The following is a 24,293-nucleotide window of genomic DNA, read 5'->3' on the forward strand; positions in this document are numbered from 1 at the left end:
AGGGCTTTTTGAAATCTGTGAATGTGACTATCGTTCATGAGCTGGTAAGAGCCTAAAGGGCGTATCTCACCGGAGGAGACTTTGCTTGGACTGCTGTGACTGATCAGTCGCTGCGACTCGTGCCACTCGAAAGACCAAAAAGAAAAAAAAAATGGCTTGCACTTTCAACAAGGAGGGGACTCCACAGTTACTTCATAGACGTCTCCATAGGGTTATATTCATCTTGAAGTTGTGGAGACATCACTATGATGTCTCCGAGACATCTCTGCAACATATATCCATTAGTTTGCCAGTTGGTCTTTGCAGACTCTAGAGATGTCTTGGAGACCTTGCAAATAAGATTGGTCTCCCCGACTTGGCCGTGACTAGAAGGAAACGTGACAGAGATGTCTTCACGACCGGCTGGAGATCAGAAAGAGTCTGTGAAAAATTGAACATGTTCTATTCCCCCCCCCCCCCCAACTCTCAGGAGACTCAGCTACATTCAAGCTACATTCAATCTACATTCAAGCTACATTCCACCTAAATTGCTACTTTTACAGTACTTATACTTTTGTGCAAGTTTGATTATGTGAATGTGGTATGAACATAATACCATGTCAAATACAATGTGTGTGTGTGTTTTCCTGTGTCTTTTCAGAACAAACTGTCGAAGAAATTCAAAGTCTCCGGTATCCCGTCATTGGTGATCCTGGATTCGCAGACCGGAGAGGTCGTCTGCGAGAATGGACGTGGAGAGGTCGCGGACGACCCAGATGCCAAAGGGTTTCCATGGAAACCAAGATCGTTTGCAGGTATGTATCATTTATGGCTGTGATGCATCAAAGTATCACTTTTGGATTGAAACAGCAAATAGGAGACAACATTTATTAATTTTAGTCCATGTCTATTACAAATTATATCATTTTAGAGACTTCAAACAGGTCAATTATTCGGGGATAGGCCTACACCACTACGCTCTTCATTCCTTTTCAAAAACTTCTTGTGCTTTCTCTTGCTCTACTTCCAATTTATTTGTTCCACTTTTGACTACCTATACATCAAGAGAAGTGCTGCCTGTATGCCTGGGAGACTATTTTGTTACCATGGCAACCATGATTTCATCGCTTTAATCTTGCAGGGAGAATTATACATTATTTTTCACATCATTTCTGGTAGTTGTGATGCAACTTATTACACAACTTCGATATGATGACTGTATGGTAGAGATGTGCAAGACATGTAAATACATTTTGTGTGTGTGTGTGTGTGTGTGTAGGTCAAGGTGTAGGCAAGCTCAGTTTATGTTCTAGAATGTGTTACCAGTGATATGGCAGTGATGATGGCTGATGTGATGTTTCCAGTGTTTTGTTTGTTTGTTTGTTTGTTTGGGGTTTTTGTGAGGATATTTTCCCTTTATTAGTTTATTTGTTGCAAGCAGAAAGCAAACTTCTATACACATTTCAAAATAAACTTAACAACAATATCCAAAGCAATAGGCACATCTTATAACTATGAAAAGGTACAGTCACCATACATGTATGTGACCCTGCATCACAAAACCAATAAATAGTCACCAGACATGGATTTTAGTTAAGAGGAGATTCTCTAAGAGCAGACTTTAAGCTGTACAATGACATATAACCCAATTCAAATGGGCTCTCCGAACCTATCTGTATATTGAAAAAGACAGCACACACTCTGTAGAAGTGTGAACTGAGAAAAGAGGCATTGAAGTACAGGGTCTGGCAAGGCATGCTAGCTGTGAGATGAATGGAACAAAAAACAGGATGTAAACCACTGGAGCAACAACAATGAAGGGATTATCAGATTAAGATGAAATTGAGCATGCTTTATTAACACATTCTGTCCTTGATTTATGCCAACTTTCAAAGTAGTAGCATCATCCTTTCTAAAGTTATTAGAGTTGAAAGTGAAAAGTATATACATGTTAGAAATAAAAACGGGACTCTATAAGACACCTAATCACACTGTTCTAAAAAAAAAAATTGTTCAAGATAAACAGTTAAAAACACAATTTCATGTTTTTTTTTATGATCCCAAACTTTAGCATAATGAAGAAGAAGAAATGCTCTTTTAGAAAACATGAAAAGCTCCAGATTGGATGGGTTGATCCATTTCACCTATTTTCGGTCCTCACACAAAATCTGCGCTTGCGACTTTTTATCGGTTTTATGATGCATAGTCACATATGATCAATATGGGGAGGATTTTGTCTGCATGTCATGACCTAGGTACTTACACAATGTAAACACATGATCAAGGGTATATCAGGTGAATTGCCGATGAAATGGGTCTCTGGCTCTTCTTTGGGAAAAAAACAGAACAAAACAGAAAAGAAAAGAAGAAGATATGATTGCTCAACTGCGATACAGCAGGTTTATGCTGCGGTGGAATTTCAAGTATGTGCGGAGTGATCATCAGCCCCAACCATGTCTTTTTGAAATAACAAGCATTAGCCCGCATTGCACAGGGATGGGGGTAGAGATCAGAGCATAGCTGTGTAATATCCCAGGGTGTCCCTTGACTAGCGACTAGAGCGACTAGAGCGACTAGAGGGTAGGACCGTGACCCTCTGGGAGTGCTGTTGGCCTTGAAATAAGCATGTTACAGAGTCAATTTACAGTATAGTAAGACCACGTTCATCCATATCACATACAATGTGTGGTTCAGGAAAGGGAATATTACATGTACTATGACAGTGATGATGGTAGTAATGATGATATTGGTACTGAAATTGATATTGACATTGATTTTGGTATTGGTTTCAATCTTTATTGATAATGATAATGGGAATGATGATGGTAGTGATATGTTAATGATTATTATTCAGTAATGATGATATTGATAATGATAATCACAATGCAATTGTGATTATGATTTTGAACCTTTGAAGTACGTGAACTCCACATACATGTATTAAGGTCTCAAGTTTTAATTTTTTATTTGAAAAATTTCAGAACTATGCAATGATAAGCAAATGAAAATAAAATATCCATTTTGGGGGTAAAAGTACAAATTTTTTGACATATTACCTGACATGTGAAGAAGGTAATAATACTCTTCATGCCTTCTTGAAGAGCTAAGTGGAGTGTTCTTTCGTCGTGCAAGGAAAATGAAAATATGCGGCATTCTATATATATGTTCTTATTTGTTCTACTGTAATTGCACTGATTTTTGTAGCCTTCTCATCCAGTAAGGGTGGTACATGGGTTTAATCAAGACTTTAAAGATCTACAACTTTTAAGTGGATTGCCTGATTTTCCTCAAACCTCACTGATGTGATCTGTAGTAATGTTTCTGCATTTGATTTTTAATATCCGCATATACATGTAGTTAAGGTCGAATTCTCTGTGACATTATAGCTCGTCATGAGGATGGAAAGGGTGGGGCAAAACTTTGAAAAAAATGCATGAGTTCATTTTGTTGTTGTTGTTGTGGCATTATTGTTGGTGTGCAGATGAGAGTGCAGTGTATTTGATTTTCAGAGCAGTGAAAGATGGGAGGTTGCACCATATATGCTTTGCAGCTGATTGCAGGGAGGGAGTGACCAGAGCTCTGTTGCATTAAATTATAATAACCTTATCAATGGTAACCATCAGTGATATCTTGCATTTGATTGGCTGTGGAATAGTGTTGCTATTGTAACAAATTTGCCTCTTTGTTATTACTGAGTATTTTCATCCACTCAATCGGGATACTCGCCAAAGTATATGGCTGGCAAGCACCTCAGCTCATCGTTCACTCATTCATGGTCACCTCTAACTATACACAGCCCAGTCGCTGTACATAGCGTAACAGTGTCTGGTCGGGCTAGGTCACCTCACACCCTCGCTCATGGAGACATCAGAGCAACCACCAACAATGAGCACCCACTACATGCACTTATTATGTAGGCCAAGACATCACAAAATGAGTCAACAGTCAGGGTACATACCGTTCCGATGTGTTTAATCGAGGAGGATCAACTCCAATACAGCTGCAGTGTATGTCGATTCAAGTACAGAGCATAGCAAGAGAGAAGTACAGTAAACAGTATTGCAGCCAAAACAGCACCGTGGCAGGATCAGGGAGGTGAGACAACTCACCTCCCTGCACCTCCCTGGCAGGATTCAGTCTTCACCCCACTGCAATCCGCGGACAAACTCATCAACAACTGCCAAGACAAGTGCACATCACTAAACTTTATACTGACCTGACACTGGGTCAGGCACACACACACTCATGACCTGTGTACTTTAACACATGACCTATGCCTACAGTACAGTACACACTCCAGTGCACACTCCAGTGCACAACCCTGGACTGATCCATTACAGTGAGAGCGGTGCTCTAGGCAATTTTGTGACACAACCCTCTACCAAGATTGAAACGTCCCAGTTTCAAATTATCTGAAAACGCCACAAAATTCACAGAACGTTATTTTTTTTCAAAGAAGACAAAATGAAAACTATTTACAAACTCTGAGGTACGATTGACCAACACACGTATGGCAATTAAGGCATCAAGTGTAACATACAAAAATATACCTTCTCACGTAGCATATACAGTAGCGTATCGAAAATATTTCTGTCACACACTAATGTTTGGCAAAAAGTTGTTTAGCACTGAAAGAGGTATCAAACTTCAGAATACGTATGGCACTTTCATACTTTGCATCTTGAAACACCCTGTATCACTTGGCACAACAATATAGAAATGTGAATACAAGCATAAAACTTTCTTCATAAAAGTCATGTTCACACCTGAGGAACTTGCAGCAATTAAACTCCAGATATCGTCATACATGTAATACAAAACAAAATCATGTCTCGCTAATGGTAACAACGCACAACTGTCAAATCGTTCTGGTAGAGAAAGACAACAGAGAAAGTGAGCAGAAATAGTTAAAGAGAAGGGGGAAATGTGAGGCAGAACCTGTACGGATAGTCGAAAAGGAAAAAGCAAAAGTGACAGGCGATAGAGCAGGAAAGTAGAGAAGGGTAAGTTAAGACATAACATGACAATTTCAATCTTCCAGTAATCATTTGAAAACAAAATGTTTTAACTGTTTGCACAAATTTTTTCTTCTAAGTCCAACAACAGCGAACTTCAAGACAAAGGTTACAAGATAATGAAACACTCGTTCGAATAATGCTGACAAGATTCTCCAACAGTGTTATCAACAAACAGACTTAAACATAATAAACATACACCTGGCATGTAAAAAGCTAAGTTTAAATCTGGTTCCCTTTGTTCCTCTAAAAACATACATATAACATATAAACTAATTTTTTATGCACCTGTTCATATACATGTCAGCCATACTCCTCCTTTGGCAAACCTGCTTTGGAATAAGCTTTATACACAACAGACAAAAAGTGTACCTTTATGTGTACACTATACATGAACACATAGTTAGAAGAGAGTGAAAGTCTGTATAAAAACACATACTTTAGTGTAAAGACAAAAAAAGTGTAAAGGCAATTATCATTTGCACTTGCAAATGTAAACACAAATTCATATGATCGGCAAAACTTTTTTTTTTTGTTACTGCAAAGAGAACTCATACAAACCGAACTTTTTGTAAAGTATTCCTTTACCAAGTGTCAAAAAAACCAAGGCATAACAAAAGCATTACTTAACAAAACAGAAAAGTTTTTGAATACTGGTGTACCATATTTACAATACTTACAACATATCAACCTTATCAATGCATATAACCTGTAATAGAAAAGAGACAGAGACAGAGAGAGGAAGAGATAGAGAGAGAGAGAGAACAAGCAAGAGAGAGAGAAGAGGAGAATAGGTAAGGTTAGAAACAGGTTCAGAAAAGAAATAAACGGTCATAGAACATCTATACATGCATAGTAATGTACATAGGAACAAATCCATGCATTAACTATTACTTCTTCGACAAAGCGTGATTACATTCCACGCTGTTGTCCCAGTCCTTAGGGACCTTTACAGTGTAAGTTATTGTGGAATCGAACTGTCGGATGATGCGTCCGTCGTAATAGTAGCGGATAATCTTCTTCTCAACCGCACTTGCAAGAAGGGTGGTAGGCGCAATCGGGGTGGGGGTGTATCTTCCTCATCTGTGTCGCTGCCGCTAGCCGACTGGTTATTCAAGCTTTGTAGTAGGAAAGCCAAAGGCTTTCGGCTGGGGCGAGATGTGGGCGTAGTCGTCTGCGACATTTTCTTCATCGTCTAGTGATGAAGTTGTCAGGTCAATAGGCATCCTCATCTGTCTCCCAAGCATCATCCATCTGAAGTCTTCATCTGCTAGTTGGGCGTCTCGTATGTCTGACAGTGTCAAGGCAGGTTGTGAAGTAATACCTCTGACGTTTCCATCTATGTCATCTTTTGGAGAGGTGACTTGGGACGTAGTCAGGACTTCAGTATATACCTCTTCTACCTTTCTTCCACACTGTTTACACTGCATGCGTGATAGCCCATCTGCATTTGCATGTTTGCGACCTGGTCATGCTGGCTCAGATCATGTTCTTGATCTCCTCTGTCATGACCATGTAGCAGATGTGCCTTACCCTTTTGCCCGGTGGAAATCTGTTTGGCTTGATGGGAAGAATGAGGCTTTGGATTAATCATCACTCTTGGCCTTCTTGCTGAAAGTAGAAGAGACATAATTATCTGCAGACAACTGTGACTTAAACTTGGTCCCTTCATCAGAGTGTAGCTTGTGAGATATACCCCAAAGGTATCAATTCCTTCTTCGGGGGAGACTTGCTCCGCTCACCCAACTCACACCTTCTGATACTCGTACGCACCTCATCAGCTGTAATTCCTGGCTTGTAAAACCTAGCCTATATACTCAGCTAACATCTTTTTCAGCCCATATTGTTATCCATCCCTTGGACCAGCATGCACCTCGGCTACACGTAGGCATTGTTCTGGAGTTTCAATGGCAATACAACATGCCTCCACAGAGATTTCCTTTACTCTGCCTCCCAATGTCTACTCATGCAATACACCCTTATGCACTTCCAGCTGTTCCCGCCGGGACCAATATGTCTTGGCTGACATCAACATGTGCGAAATGCCTGACCACTCTGGTCACATCTGATTGTCTTCCTTGGTTTCTACAAGCCACCCCTCCATGTCATCTTCTACCGGAACATCTCTTTAGCACTTGTATACGGCCACCACAGAGAAAATTTGGCTGCTATACCCCTGACCATCTGCCTGCTCACCTTTACTTGGTGATATAAGACTGTCAGTATCTCTAGTATGCTTTACCATTTACTCTTGGCCGCTCTGTCTCTGGCGTTACTTGGATAGCCCATCCAAATTGCCATGTTCTTCCCAGGTCAAAATTGCATTCTAATGTTATACTCAGCTATGTTGCATTTATTTCAGGATTCTTGTCGTTTTCTTGTAAGGTCTTTCCTCAAATCTTCCATAATAAGAAGTGATTACTCGTCAGTCTTACCAACTCACTGTATGAGTCATGCTGCACACGAAGGGTGTCATATACTACATGTTGGCTCTCAGTGCCCTTCCTTGAAGACTTGCTGTCAGAAATGTTGCTGCTTGGAAGTCATTCCAGCCGTTAACTTTGATACAAGCCTTAAAGTGCGGCTTGTATTCGTTCCAAGATGACTCACCATTATATCTATCTGGTACTAGTAATGGTCTCTGATGCACTCCTGGGTATGGTGTGTGGGGTAGAGGTACGCCGACATCACTGACATGGTATCCATGTGCTTGCCCATAACCCACTGGAGATGATTGGTTGCTCTGTCTCTGCATTGGGGTGTGTTCTGCTGTATTGCTAGCTGGCATGTTCCTGTTTCCTGGAATCAGGGGCCCTGCATTCACTGTGTTTGCCACTATCGGTGTCGACATGCCAAATGTCATGCTGGGCCTTGGGTGTGTTGCAAAATTTGGTCCCTGATTTATTGGTGTCTGGGTTGGTGGTTCCATCGACATGTAGCCTGTCTCATTCACCTGTTTACGCTGAGGCAACTTGAATCTAATTTCAGAATCGACTTCACGAAATTTCTGTGGAAATTCCTTTGCTCGAGTTGGAGTTTCTCTTGTGCAGAGATTTGCCTGAGAGTTACTAGCATCCTCCTGTCGTTCCATTCTTGGATCTTCTACTCGAGCCATTTCCCACTCGAGTAGTTCCTTGTCCATCCTAGAACGGCTAAGTGCCTCCCTCAGTTTCGCAATCTCTCTCTCTACCTCCAGTACCCTTTCTTCAGGACTTTCCATTTTCGTTGTTTGCAGAGTCAGTCTTTATTTCAACCCAAAACCATCAGACCGCCAGAATTTTCAAATAATTGGTCAGAAACTATTACATGCGGAAACAGCCATAAATCATGATGAAATGCATCATTGTCTGAGCTTATCACAGTTCTCTGAATTTGTTATGGTCTTATTTCCAGACTCAACACAAACAACACTTTCTCATGTGTTCATCCTCATTGAGCCATTGTTTTTCATCTATCTGTGTATCAGTAAACTGATCTGATATCTCTGCAGATATAACCCAATACAGGCTACCATTCCCTTTGAATTACTCAGTACCACCTGAAGTACTACAACATATTCAGTGCATGCTCACGACTCACATAGGCCTACGAGCATGGTGCACTCACGAACGAACTTGCGAGCAAGTCCAACTCACGAGCAGGTTATACTCACGAGCACACTATCAACTCATAACTCATGAGCAACACTAACTAATGAGCAACACTAACTCACCAACACGAGCATATGCTATGCTTTACGTGTACTTGTCAGGTACATGCTTACGGGTCACACTTGCTTGTGAATTTTGTATAGCATTCAGTGTCTGAGCTATTTCTGGGTGCATCAGTTCTGAGCACCAATGCTTTTCACTGTACCGTAGTGCAACTCATTGTTATACAGATACAGCCTGTATCACATCATGACATGCATTGATTGAAGGCTTTCAATTACGTTTCAACTTCACTTCTGAGCAACTAGTTCTAGTGCTTCATATCTGAGTTGAAAATTATGTTTCAACATCACCTCTGAGCAACTATTGCTTCATATCTGAGTTGAAATATACTCGCTCTTATTGCAAGGATAGACTCATGAGTGAGAGCGACTCAAATGCCGGCCAGATCCCACCGCTGCCACCATTTGTAACAAATTTGCCTCTTTGTTATTACTGAGTATTTTCATCCACTCAATCGGGATACTCGCCAAAGTATATGGCTGGCAAGCACCTCAGCTCATCGTTCACTCATTCATGGTCACCTCTAACTATACACAGCCCAGTCGCTGTACATAGCGTAACAGTGTCTGGTCGGGCTAGGTCACCTCACACCCTCGCTCATGGAGACATCAGAGCAACCACCAACAATGAGCACCCACTACATGCACTTATTATGTAGGCCAAGACATCACAAAATGAGTCAACAGTCAGGGTACATACCGTTCCGATGTGTTTAATCGAGGAGGATCAACTCCAATACAGCTGCAGTGTATGTCGATTCAAGTACAGAGCATAGCAAGAGAGAAGTACAGTAAACAGTATTGCAGCCAAAACAGCACCGTGGCAGGATCAGGGAGGTGAGACAACTCACCTCCCTGCACCTCCCTGGCAGGATTCAGTCTTCACCCCACTGCGATCCGCGGACAAACTCATCAACAACTGCCAAGACAAGTGCACATCACTAAACTTTATACTGACCTGACACTGGGTCAGGCACACACACACTCATGACCTGTGTACTTTAACACATGACCTATGCCTACAGTACAGTACACACTCCAGTGCACACTCCAGTGCACAACCCTGGACTGATCCATTACAGTGAGAGCGGTGCTCTAGGCAATTTTGTGACACTATGGTAGTTACCATTAATGTGTAGAGTTACCATTAAACCCAAAATATAGTTCTCTTTAGGCTGGAGAACTGTCAATTATTTCTCCAAAAATGTACCTATTTGCATAAAGAAATAATATGACATAATGCTCTATAATACCTTTGTGTCAACCTGAATCCCATCAACCAGGTACCAATGGGTAAGTTTCTAGGTAGATCCTTTTGATGTATTGCGAGTAAGATCCAAAGGAAAGGTGGAAAAAAAATGAATTTTGAGCCCTTCTGAAACTATGTTTGGACTTCAAAATATTGTAAAGTTGCCATCGTTTTATGCACTCAAGCACATGAATTGATGCCAGACTGCTTGTGTTGTTCCTTCTCGTCACACAGAGGTGATTCCAGGGAAGCTGATCAATAATAAGAAGGAGGAAGTCCCTGAAGTCAAGGATAAAATCACTGGGCTCTACTTCTCTGCACACTGGGTAAGATTCCATCATCCTCCAATTTAAAGTTACGTTCACATGCAGTCGCCAAACTTCAAGTTTAGGTTGAAAACTTAACTGTCGATGAATAGCTCCGCTCGTGAATTCATGACGCGGGTTCACACGCCCACGTAAACTTTAAGTTATGTACAACTCATGAGCGAATCCCACTCGATGATTACACCGAAGTGCAGAGTTTTTGCTACCTGACCTTATGCCCGTACAATTAGCGCAGCTGGAGGTTGACCCAAATGCGAAAGAGAAGCGAGGTTCACGCTAACTCACAAGCTTGTTGTTTATTGTGCCATACACAGCGAAACTACTAGTGTGGACCCCCTGGCTACTGGAGAGAGCATAAACCCTAAGATGTCTTGTGGTTCTAACTATCGACTATAACTTTAAGATTGCTAAATTGGGTTTGTCTTCAGTGCATTTTAGTTCATTGATGATAACAGTAAATATATATAGTGCTGCCCCACTCTGTCAGTACACAACTTGGAAGGCAACAAATCTTGGCATTGTGTGTTTATGTTATTGCACAATGCCCCTTGTTGCTGGGGTCTGCGCAGAGGACCCCAGAAGCTCTAGGGTTGTAGGTGTTCTCTCTCTGTTGCTTTCTTTGCTTTTAATATTTGCTTTAACATTTGACCACTGTGAATGAGCCATAATCCAAGGTCCAAGTATAAATACAGATGAGATAGGTACCAGAGTGAGAAAATAGATGGTATGCCAGTAGATGAATGAAAATATATATACCTAGCTAGAAGATAGTGAAATGAATGAATATATATTTACATAAAGATTGATAGGTAGGTATGTGAATAGAAAGATGAATAGACAGATATTATATACAGAAGGACAGAGAGATGGAGAGAAATTTTGTAAGAGAGTGATGTTTATCTGTCACTTCTTATTCTTTTTACTATTTCAAAAGCTCTGAGCAGAAAACTATAATTTGAGATCAACATACAAACATACCCATGTATGTATACACACACACACACACACACACACACACACACACACACACACACACACACACACACACATGAATTTAAAGGACAAGTTCACCTTCATAAACATAAGGATTGAGAGAATGTAGCAATATTAGTAGAACACATCATTGAAAGTTTGAGGAAAATCAGACAATCCGTTCAAAAGTTATGAATTTTTGAAGTTTTTGTGCAGTACCCGCTGGATGAGAAGACTACTGCAGTGTATGAATAACTTAGATGTCACATGCGTACAACAATATATGGAAAATATAAAGAGAATTTCACAAAATTCCATCTTTTGAAAAAAGCACACATTCCCCTGACTCGTTACCGACAAATGTTATGGGTAATATTATTCCCCCTGCCTTTAGAAAGAGGCAAGTCAAGTGCTCTTTTATTATGCGAAAAAAGTGAAAATATGTTGAATTTTCTTTTACATTTTCTTTATACTTTATACGCATATGACTCACAAGCTGTAGTAGTCTCCTCATCCAGCGGTTCCAACACAAAAATTTAAAAACTTCATAACTTTTGCATCGATTGTCCAATTTTCCTCAAACTTTCACTGATGTGTTCTACTAATATTGTTGCATTTTCTCAATCCTTATGTTTATGAAGGTGAACTTGTCCTTTAAGTAAATATATGCATGCATGTATAATTGATATACTCTGTATGTGCATTGAAATACAGTGCCCACCATGTAGAAATTTCACTCCAGAACTGGTCAAGACATACAACAAGCTGAAGGAAGATGGCAAAGATTTTGAGATCATCTTCATAACCTGGGACAGGGCGGAGGAGTCATTCACGAAGTACTTCCAAGACATGCCGTGGCTCGCGATCCCCTACGGCGACCCGCGTGTAGCTGAGCTGGCCAAGGTGTTTCAAGTGGCAGGTAGGACTGGAGTTATGCCATTTTGCAGGGTGCTACATAAGTTTATTTTACCACTTACCTGGTCGGGCATGTAGATTTTCAAATTTGCTGTGAAATACTTGCCCGAATATTACTTCTACTTACCTGTAAAAAAAGTTGAAAATATAAGGGCAATTCCACGGTAACTCGCGTTACAAATAATGGGTACATTTTTGGGATAATGTGCCAATATCTTTGTAATTGGTAGGATCTACAAGTTACTTTTTTCATCATGGGTTAAGTAGACATACACCAACTAAATGAATCCAAAAAGAAAAATAAAGGACAAACATGTTGGGATTCTTGAATCATTTAATTTCGGTAACTCGCGTTACACAAAAAGGACATGGTCAATTCTATGAAGACCTCTTTTTGGAAAGTCTCCTCATACTAGACAATCTTGATAAAAGTTTTCCTACCTTGAATTGATAGTGGGTTAGGACTCATAAATTAACAATATCAAAGTTGAGTAACAATGACCTGGAAAAATGTAGGGAGCCTTTATGTCGGTAACTCGCGTTACGGTAACTCGCGTTACATTATGTCCACTAACATAGGGTGACACAAATTGATGACATACAATTGTTCTGATGGCACTGAATCTTGTGTTGAATAATCTGAGAGATGCTTATCTGTGTAGATAGTAAAACGAATAAATGTTAAACAAATATTTTACTAATAAACCCAATAGAAGAGTGTGTTTAAGACTAATAAGAGCTTCACTCCTCATAGAGACCTTGAATATGTTTGAACATATACTAGATGATGTAGGTGTATTATTACATTGTAAGTTTCAGAGTGTAAAGATGAAAAATGTTGAAAGTCTTTTTAAAACAAAACAAAAGTATCAAACCCTATATACAAGTTTACGAAACAGCTTACAATCTTTCAAAAATTCAAATCCTATCTTTGTGAGGAGTGAAAACTAGTACATTTCTTTGCAACTGATTGACAAAAAGACCAGTTCGTAATTCCACTTTGTGCATGAGCAAAAAAAGATCATTTGTACGAACAGGCATTTTGGTTTGTAAATTCACTGACATAAGCATCTGTGATGCGATGATTATTCATGCGATCCTTATCTAAACGATGCTTGCCAGCACATCCACCTGACAGCAAGAATGGTATTTTGCAATATAAACGGAAATAAGCTGTTACTGCATTCAATACAAAACAATGAAATGGATGCCTGCTAAATTATAAACTGATGGGAGTATTCTGATCCCCTGATCTAAATGCAATTTCATTCTTTTTTTGAAGAGAAGTTCCATAAATTGTTATGTCATGCAAGCTTATGCATTATGCTGCTTTGAAAACAAGTGAAGTGCCGAACCAACTGAGAAAAAAGAAAGGTCATTTGTACCAATGTGTACATGAGCTACAGTGTATACGAACTGGCTTATTACCCTACATCGACGTAAATAAGCACTGAATTGATCAGTGTTTTAGTAGTAGCCATGATAAAAAAAGTCATGGGCGTACATACTCAAGCAGTATTCAAACTTACGACCTCCTGATCACCGGACAGGTGTCATCTCCACGAGACCACCGTGCTTTCGCCTGACAGCAAGTGCTGGTTCTAATCCTTATAACATGCAGTGGGTACTGCGTAATTATTCAAATTCATGAAATTCTTCCGTTGAGATGTTTTCATTGCAACTGATTGACAAATTGCCCTACATCAACGTTAATAAGCTCACTGAATTGATCAGTGTTTTATTATTAGCCATGATAAAAAATCATGGGCATACATACTTGAGCAGGATTCGAACCCACAACCTCCTGATCTCCGGACAGGTGTCATCTTCAGTAGACCACCAAACAAGGATTAGAACCAACACTTGCTGTGCTTTATAGCATTCTGTAATAAAAATTCTGTAATACTGATGCAGGAAATTCAAAAGATAAATCTAATGGTCTCATTCACTGCTGGATACATGTACAGTATGCAGTGAAAGCCAGGCTAGACTCTTCAATGTGGCATGTGATCAGTGGTCTTGATGCTAATCACAGTTTATTAGGCTGCCCTCCTTTGTTTCAGTCCAGCATAGTGTGTATAGCACTGCATTTGATTGTTTTCACCACAATCTAGCTCAATTAAGTGCTAAAATTTGCTTATGTTGGGGGAAACTTGTGTTTATAGTTGGTAACTCGCGTTACATGCCGGTAACTCGCGTTACATGGTAACTCGCGTTACACTTTTCATTGACATTTTTTAATGTGATAACAGTGTTTATTCAAGTCAACATCCTGTGTACAGTATTAGGGTGTGATGAATTTAGAAAATTATGATTCCCAACAAATTACCTCCACTGCTTCCTTCAGAATGAAAAATATTTCTTGTTTCGGTAACTCGCGTTACATGGCTCAAGGGCTGAACTTTCATGTGGTGATTAGAATTTATTGAAGGTGGCATAAAAATTTCCTCATGGGAGACTGAAGTAGAACCAATTTGCTTCTTTAAAATAAATTAATTGAAGTGCTAGCAGAATTTTTCTATTAAAAAAAATTATATCAAGTTAAGCATGCATTTTAGCAATTTGGATGACTGAAAAATTGTCTTCAATATTTGTAGCTGTTTCTCGGGAAATATTTGACCGATTGATATAATTCTTTGAGTTTCTTTAACTTCAATATATGGGTAATACATAATGAGTAATTCTTTTGCAATGTGATAAAGTTGAAATTTTAGTGCCATGTCCACATTCCCATGGAATTGCCCATAAGGTAGTAATACAGAAAAATTATGTCAAGTCAAAGGCTTAATAAATCACAATCATCTGAATAAACAGCACACATTGATTTGCATGCTTAAACATAATGGCGTAACAAACCTGGTCCGATCAAGTGTTGCCGTTGCATTGCATTGGGGCTTCTTCACATAAGTGTTGGAAAGTTGCTGAAGTGGGATATAAAGTGTGTTGCATCACTAAACAGCCATTATCTTTGAGCTTCTGTATGGTTGACTTTATGCATTTTTGGGGGGAATAAGTGAAAAAAAAAGGTGGCTTCAAAAATGTTTCCTTTGTTCTCTCCAAAGAGTTCAAATTGTTGTTGATGGAGCTTGTACCCTCTGTCCTCCCCACAATGCCATGTCCCTAACATTTCTCAACCACAAAAATCTTTATTTTATCGTATGACATGGGTTTAATCATAGTCCACAAAATTGTCCCCCCCCCCCCTTGAACAACATAACACCATGTTCTTCCCTTCGAGCACACATCATGATATTTTACCATCTCATGATTATGTTTATCCAATTGCTGACTTGTATTTTAGTAGTCTACATAAAGTTTTTAAAAAAAAATCATTTTTGTTGCTAGTTTCTTGACGCTGACTTTTGAAAGAATCATTGCTAAATGTTTGCTAGTTTTCACTTGATTAAACTCTCAATTAAAAAAAAGAAAGAAAGGTCAAATTCAAGAAACAAGAATCAGAAATTGTTTTTCCAAAACGATTCATGAGCAGTGAATCACCATCGAACATGACTTAAAGGGATCGTACAGTTTTGGTTAAGACCTAATTTCAGGTTTCTAACATTTTTTGTTGAGATAATGAGAAACCTCCTATGAAATATGAAAGAGCATGTACTTCCATGAGGACTTAACGTTTATTTGATGAAAATTGGTTTTGAAATGGCTGAGATATCCAAAACAGAGCGATTCTAATAAAGTGTGGGACCTACCTTTTATTACGATCGCTTTGTTTTACATTGTTTTTGGATGTTTGAGTCATTCCTAACCCAATTTTCATCAAATAAACTTTGAAATCCTCTTAAAATGGTATGCTCTGTACTATTTCATGAGTGTTTTCTTGGTATCTCGCAAAAAGTTAAAAGCCCAATTGTCATCTCTACCAATACTGTACCATCCCTTTAAATGCATAATGCTGCTCTCGTTTCCCTTTAACCCATCCTCTGAGTCGGTCTGCTCACGCATTGGTGTAGACAGTTGTGAAAATTGTCCTCGGCACACACAGTACCTCTGAAAGCTATCTGTCTACCCAGAGACGGTCTCTGTCGAGGGCAAGTTCAGAATGGTGTGCAGCCTCACACTCACCCACCCATCCACACACACACACACACACACACACACACACACACACACACACACACATACATAAACTAACACACACAAACTCACACACACACACACACACACACATATGAATACATACACATATGCACACAACTGCCTTGAAAACAGGAAAGGAAGAGAGTAAAACAAAATAAAGTAACAACAACAACAAAAGTGACATTCCAGCTGCAAATCCATTCCAGGTTCAGTTATATATGAAGAGACAGATGCAAGCTGCCCCATGATGAAAGAACACATCAAGAAGACGATAACATGAGCTTCGTCATGGCTAGCCTAAAGCCAGCAGTTCATATCTGTATTTCTTTTCTAATATTTCTATAATGTTTCTATGATACCTGCATTTCATTTCTAATATGGATGATCTTCATGCATTTAACTGAATCTTACTGTAGCCATTTAGCTTCAGTGTTTTTAGCTATCATGTAGGAAAACTTGATATTAAAGGGGCTGTACAGTACTGGATGAGGTGAGGATTCATGGTTTTACAATCCTAAGTGAGATTATGAGAAACCTCTTATGAAATATGAAAGAGCATGTAATTTTAAGAAGGATTCAACGTTTATTTGGTGAAAATTGGTTTTCAAATGGCTGAGATATTCCAAAAAGTGATAATAATAAAAGACTACATGCCCCAACTTTATTAGGATCTCTTTGTTTCACATTGTTTTTGGATATCTCGGCCGCTTCAGAACCGATTTTCATCAAATAAACTTTTGATACCCCTTAGAATTGCATGCTCTATGACATCTCATAGAGTGGTTTCTGAATATCTCACAAAATGTTAAAAGCTAAATCCTCACCTCGACCAGAACTGTACACACCCTTTAACCCAAGGATTGATTATAGAGGACCCAAGAAACAACTAGTGCAACAGTCTTGAAGCAAGGCTAGGCCACAGATGGACTTGATTTCTCGCCCGAAACTTGGTGGCAGAAGCAATTTGAAATGTACATTCAGGAATAGCTCCCAGATCGCACAGATCAGTGGCACAGACATGAATGCTGGCCTCACGTGAGAGAGTGTTCCAGGGGTGTTGATCCTTTCGATAATACACTGTCCCTCCCAGTGATATAATTCAAACATGCCTGTCTGTCTGTCTGTCTGTCCGTCCGTCTTTCTGTCTGTCTGTTTGTCTGTGTGTCTGTGTCTCATCTTGAATCTATCAATCTGTATCTGTCTATTCAATTCAATTCAATTCAATTCGATTTTATTGTCCATTTCTGGAAATTTGTTTTGTTTGCATGCATACAAGTTACATTGATACATACATATAGAGACATACATATACAGAGCACACATTTAACATGGATACATAAATGTGATAGACACACAAGAGATATACAGCAATACAATATCTATCTATAGGCCTATATTATACAAATAATGATTGTTTATGAGTGCAATGGACAGACTATTTCATGAGGTGAATGGATCAATAATTTCATCTTTCACCGAATAAAATATTCTGTCCATTGCATGAATGAAAACATTAATTATTTGTTTTATATATCACAAAAGATAAATCCTTGTCATTTGATGTTTTATGAATTTAGAAACAAGAGAGAATTCAATTCAATTCAATTCAAAGTTTATTTCATTTTTCGACAAAACATATAAGTTACACTTCTTTTGACGACAGAGAATAAGGTAAACAGAACATTATGTATCGAAAAGAATGTAAAACAATTGAGGAGGACCTTGTAGTAATTATATATTGTAGTATCGAAATAAAGTACATGTATAACTTTGCTTAAAGTGCGAAAAATGGAGAGACCCACTAAAAAGACAGAGCTTGTAGAATGTGGGCCCCTCTGGAATAATAACATCAATGGAAAGATTAATTGATTGATTGAAGCATCATAAATACAAAAGGAGAGGAAAAAAAAAAGAGGAAGAAGTCTGGAAGCCCACTGGGAACTAGCTTCACAGATAAATACACTTACTATTATAGACGTGAACAACATAGGACAAGACTAGACAACAAAACAACTGCTGGAGAAAAGGCTGTATTGGACAAAACGGGATGGACAAGACTAACAGACGCGAACAAACATGAAACAAGACTAGACAGCAAAACAACTACTGAAGAAAAGGCTGTACGGGACAAAACGGAATGGAAACGATGAACAAATAGAAGACAAAATAGCAAACGAAAATGCACAACAGAGACAGCGATCTTCGACAGAAGCGTATCAAGAGAAACAGATATGTGAGAAACAGAATGTGAGGCATCTGAGATCGAGAGAGTGCTCACTGAGCGCTGTATGGTAGCGCGCTGTGGCATACACACTGCAAACGGAAGCGTTTTACATGCAAAGAGTGCCGAGCTCTCGGTGTGCGTGCAATGGAGGAAATTGTATGGATCCAAAGTTGCATGGTAAATGGAGCTGTATTTGTATGAATGATGACGTAATCGTAAAATGGGACGAATGAGCAATAGCAAACAACCAATCAAATGACAAGGATCTATCTAGGTATTTTATCATCATCATCAAAAACAAAACCGAAACAAAGTTCATGCTGTATTCACCAATAGTTAAGTTCGACAAACAAGCTTTCAAGCGATTCGCTCTTTCTCAAGTGTTGATACATGTACTAAGAGAACAATAACAATAACAATTGCTTTTGTTCTCTCAATATCAATGCTTGAGAAAGAGCGAATTGCTGGAAAATTTGAGTACCATATAAACTCTTGGTGAATACAGCATGACCTTTGCTTCAGTTTTGTTTTTGATAAAATTATCATACCAACACATGGACAAATATATTTATATTTAGATAGGTAGATAGATATCCATCTTCTATTTGCTATCTGTCCATTTATTCATTCATATCTGTATTTTATTTGTTCACTATATGTGCATGTGTGTATGTGTGTATGATATTGTCACTGTGTTTGTGCATGTTTAAATTTATATCAAACAGTAATTTCTATGTCTTTTGTATATTTTTCCACCGTCTTTTTTAATACATAGTTAGACCAGATTATATATTCTTGTCTTCTTATTCATCTGTAAGTGAAATGAAAGGCCAGTTTGTTCTGTTTCCTACAATCATAAAAGTACACAAAGAAACCACTCAACATCAGTGTCAACAAGTTTAGAACACCCCCGCCCCCAAAAAAGTTTCATTACTGATATTCTAATGGAGTATCTATGTAAGGATTTTGCCAATTAAAAAAACAATTTGCCTACCCCGCCCCCAGTTTCATTTCTGTGCTCCAAAAAGTCATATGTGTCACTAGTCTGCAGTGACATGAATCCCAAAAGTCTCTGATTCTTTGTATAGAAATTAATACCAAACATCACTCCATCTACTGTAAAAGTGGACATTTTCGCGGTGTTGAAATTTTCGTGCATTTCGTGCAACCTCAAACTAGCGCGAAAATAAAAGCACGTAAATATTTTTCCTTGCCACATGTTCCAGTAGTTGATGTCTTGGTTCCGCGGAATAAAAAACATGAGAAACTCTTCTTACCCCGCTGAGCGTGAAAAATTACTGGTAGTCGCGCGAAAATATCCACTTTTACAGTATATGTAGGCCTATAGGCCTATATCATATACCTTGCCATATTTTTATCAATTTATCCACTTCAAAAAAAAAAAAAATCAGCTTTCATACATGTACTTCAACCTGGGTATGCTTCAAAATTATTAGCAAACTTGTAAAAAATTGCTGAGCTGAACCCTCCTTCCCGTCCCTCCTACCCCCCCCCCCCCCCATTGCATGAGCAGACTGGTACCCCTATGCTCCTCTCTTCCCCGCCACAGCTCCAGACGGTTCATCATAGCTCAGAGCCGCTCTGCTCCCCAAGGGGAATGACTTTGAGGCAGGAGTTAAAAGTCAAGTTCATACAGCAGATCGCTGCCTCACAATGTCTCCTCCTAAAAATAAGGCAATAAACACTACCGCAGCAGCGACATAAACTGGCATATGGCGTAAATATTTTACTGGTATATGCAGACATGTGCATACAGTGTATATGTATGTACCCATATAATACAATGTTGATATTGCAGGTATCAGTAGAGTTTGGTTCAAAGAAACTTACATTCTGGACTGATAGCAGGATGTTTTAATAGATAGGTAAATGAGTGGATGGATACAGGTTACTGTACGAGCTGAAATTTTCGAGTACAGATATTTTCGCTAATTGCTACTTGGAGGACATTTTCGCCTGTTGTTAATTTTGCGGTTGCAAGGGTCTAACTGAACTTGCTTATTTGCGCGTTATATTCGCGTGTTGTTATTTTCGTGGTTCAAAGGCAATTCGCGAAATTCGCAAAAATAAAATCACCGCGAAAATTTCAGCTCGTACAGTACATGAAAAGGGAGAGAGAAAACGATAGACAGAGCGAGAGAGGGAGAGAGAAGGGAGAGAGATAGTGAGACATACAGAGAAAGAGGGGGATATAGAGAGATAGAAAGAAGAGAGATGCAATCTTATAGCACTTTGGAATCATGTCTGTAATTAAGTTGACATGTTTATGGCAGTGACCTGGAAACAAACTCTTTGTTTATCCCTCCTCCTATCCCTAGGCATTCCATCCCTGATTATCCTGGATGCTGAGGGCAAGGTCATCACAGCAGAGGGCAGAGGTCGCATCATGAAGGATCCAGAGGGCAAGGTGAAAGGTCAAGGAGAGGGCAGGGGGTGGGGGCTTTGAGGTGGGGTGAGGTGCATGCACACTCGCACACACCACACAGCCACTTTTGAAAAGGGGTGTGGTAGGTGCTGGCCTTTCAGTGTGTGTGTGTAGCAGTGGTAATTTTGGAGGTGGAATAGATGGGGGGGGGGGGGGAGTTGTCATGTGTCTCCCCCCCCCCTAAAAAAAAAGGGGGGGGGGGAGTAAGCTGATCTAGACCAGAAATGATGTCTTACCTGGGTTATGATTTCACACTATTCAAAGCATGAATTTTCACTTTGACCCCAAAATTCAAGTGTGCACCTCTTGCAATCAGTGAAAGCAGAAGAAGATAAGAGAAGGTCGGTCTTTTCGCATTACCAAATAAAGAGGAAGTTTTATCTGAATTAAATATTTTTTTTTTTAATGCCAAATGCCCCCTTCCCGATTTGATAGAATAATTACTTGAAAGGAAAGGGCTGCTTTGCATCAGTGTAATGCAAGAACAATGAACAAAATATAACAGAAATCAGTTTCAATGATTAAAGTATTTGTGATGTAAAATGCAAGATTCCAGATGACAAGGTTTGTCTTCAGTTTGGTAGAGTTTTGATGGGAGTGTGCACACAAATATAGGCTTTAGTTACCCAGATGTTCATGATGTAAACAGTGTCACCATCATATCTGTCCTTCTTGTCATCATCATCATCATCATCATCATCATCATCATCATCACCTTATCACCATCATTATGATAAGCATCGTCACTTCTACCTCCACTTCCAGTACCACTACCCTCACCACTGCTGGTATCACCACCACCACCACCACCTACATCATCATCATCATTGTTATCATCTCCTTCATCATCATCATCATCATCATCATCATCTACTTTTCCTTCTTCTTGTTCTTGTTCTTGTTCTCCTTCTTCTTCATCTTCATCTTCTTCATCTTGTTGTTGTTGTTCTTTTTTTTCTTCCTTTTTTTTTTTCTTCTTCTTCTACGTCTTCATCATCATCATCCTCAAAATCATCATCTTCATCGTCATCATCATCATCATGGTATGTTGCTAAAATGGTTTACTGACATTTCTCCTCTGATGCAGGAGTTTCCATGGTATCCACTTCCATGCTGCGAGCTGGACTCCTTCAGTGCAGGAGTCATCAATGAAGAGCCTTGTCTCATCCTCTTTGCAGGTAAGAGGAACATATTCAATACAGGAACATATTCAATACAGGAACATATTCAATACAGGAACATATTCAATACAAGAACATATTAAATACAGGTACATATTTTATACCACGCATATGTACATATGAGTGGATGAAAAAAAAAGAAGAAAGGTAGTTGAACACATAAGTGGAATTTGGAGACTCCTTTCAAAAGTTATGAATTTTTATAGTTTTGGCAAAATCCATAGGCTTTCATGCCTAAATGGGAAGACTACAACAGTGTATGATGACAAGATAGTACAACAATATTGAGAAAGTTTAAAGCGAATTTCACAAAGTTTTTGATTTTTATGAATAGTAAACATTCCTTTGACTTCTGAAGGATGTAAGGCAAGTGCTCTTTTGTTATGCGAGAAAAAGTAAATTTTTGTCCAAAGTTCTTATGTAGTTTCACTACTTGTGACAAAATGAAACTGTTGTATTCTTCTTATCCAGTAATTATGGCACATGGATCTAATCAAACTTTAAAAGTGTGAAACTGCTGAAAGGATTGTCCTATGTTGTTACTGATGTGTTTTCATTACTAATATTTCTGCCCTCACTAAATTCAATATAAGTTTCTGGTAAATTCTCCTTTTAGTCTACGTATCTTTTACAGAACATGATTTTTTTTTTCTCCTCCCCTCCCCCTTTCTTATTGCCCATGTGGTACAATTACAGATCTTAACTCACTGGGGTGCAGATTTGTCCTCCTCCCTGCCCCACATGGTGACATTGACATTTTGAAACTTTCCAACTGTGGCTAATTTGTGGGAGTTTGTATCCATAGCGACAGACCAAAGTTATCCCCATTGGTTCATTGCAGCTGCATTATATTTGCCCAGTTGCCGGGAGAGTTAACATTCTTTTGCAGTATTCAAACTTCATGGCACAGCACTTCAAAGTACTGTATGTTTTTTCCACATGAGATTGTGCAGAGACATTTTATTTCAATTCCTCCTTTTTTTTTTCTTTTTTTTTTTTTTTTTTTTTTTTTTTTGATTGCCCTGATGCATCTTGCAGTCTAGAACTATGAGAGTGTCCTTGTCATAGTGATGACACCTTTTATGTTAGGTGTATACAAATTTCCCTCTCATCTCTACTTCTTTAAAAAAAAAAAAAATGATTACCAGAAGAGAGCTTGTTTGATGAAGAAAGAGAGAACATTTTTTGTTTGTTTGTTTATGGACTAAGAATGGAAACAAAGGACTACAGCTGTCATTTTGTTTTGTCAATGAAAAATCAACACATTTTCAACTTGTGGGATGACTTTAAAGCCTTATAAACAACCTTCCCCAACCCAACAAACAAACAAACAAACAAACAAACAAACAAACAAACAAACAAACAAACAAACAAACAAACAAACAAACAAACAAACAAACTACCCACTTTAGTGAATTCAACTGTACACATGCGACAGTTGTTCTAGTCTTATTTTCTCCAGGGACTAAGGGTTAGGTCTATGGTTGTTATAGGTTTTTGGTTTAGTTTGATGTGAGAATTAGGATTGGGGTAAGGGTTATGTTTGTGGGTGGAATTTGTTCGGTTTTGCTTGCAGATATTTGATAGTGAGCAGTTCTCGGAGGAGTAAATGTCATGGAACCTAGGAGGTTTAACAAATCCATGTCCTCCTACTTTCAAAGGAGTGCCATTACTTACATAGTATATCTGCATTAGACATTGATGGAATGAACAAGCCCAGGTTTCCTTCATCTAATATTACTTTTGAAGTATCGTCACGACGCTGTACGATTGTGGACCTTCCATCTAGTTAATTTTTGACAAGGGTGTGTCCATGCTTTCACCTGGCTGTTCAAGTGCACTTCTCCTGAGAATAATTTTCCTGGTGTCACATGGAAATTTCCTCTGCATTTCGGATATGACTGCAACATAAAATTCCATTTGTATACCAATTTCATTACATAGAGTTGTGTATCAATTTTGTTTGTTATATGTGTCCATTGACTAAAATTGCTTTTCAATTTCAAGAAGGGAAATTATTCTGTGATCTCTGCATTTGAAGGACAACTCCACCAAAGTATCTGCACAGTCACCGCTGGATGAGAAGACTACTAGAGTGTATGATGTTATATGCGTAGAACAATTTAAAGGAAAACATAAAGAGAATTTCATAAAATTGTATTTTTTGAAAAAGTGCACA

General features: G+C 38.8%; 1 protein-coding gene across 1 annotated transcript in view; it reads left to right on the forward strand.

Annotated features, from left to right (window-relative positions):
• The window catches only part of LOC139735525 (nucleoredoxin-like), a 48,112-nt gene that overhangs the window by 19,646 nt on the left and 4,173 nt on the right, over positions 1-24,293 (forward strand). The window contains exons 2-6 of the mRNA XM_071646284.1: positions 641-794; positions 10,190-10,281; positions 11,968-12,172; positions 20,827-20,915; positions 22,021-22,111. Coding sequence (XP_071502385.1) covers positions 641-794; positions 10,190-10,281; positions 11,968-12,172; positions 20,827-20,915; positions 22,021-22,111 — 631 coding nt within the window. The remainder of the gene's footprint in view (positions 1-640; positions 795-10,189; positions 10,282-11,967; positions 12,173-20,826; positions 20,916-22,020; positions 22,112-24,293) is intronic.

The sequence above is a fragment of the Diadema antillarum genome, unplaced genomic scaffold (assembly GCF_040938485.1).
Source record: "Diadema antillarum isolate AM-2024a unplaced genomic scaffold, OU_Dant_1.0 seq00000583_RagTag, whole genome shotgun sequence".
In the NCBI taxonomy this organism is placed as follows: domain Eukaryota; kingdom Metazoa; phylum Echinodermata; class Echinoidea; order Diadematoida; family Diadematidae; genus Diadema; species Diadema antillarum.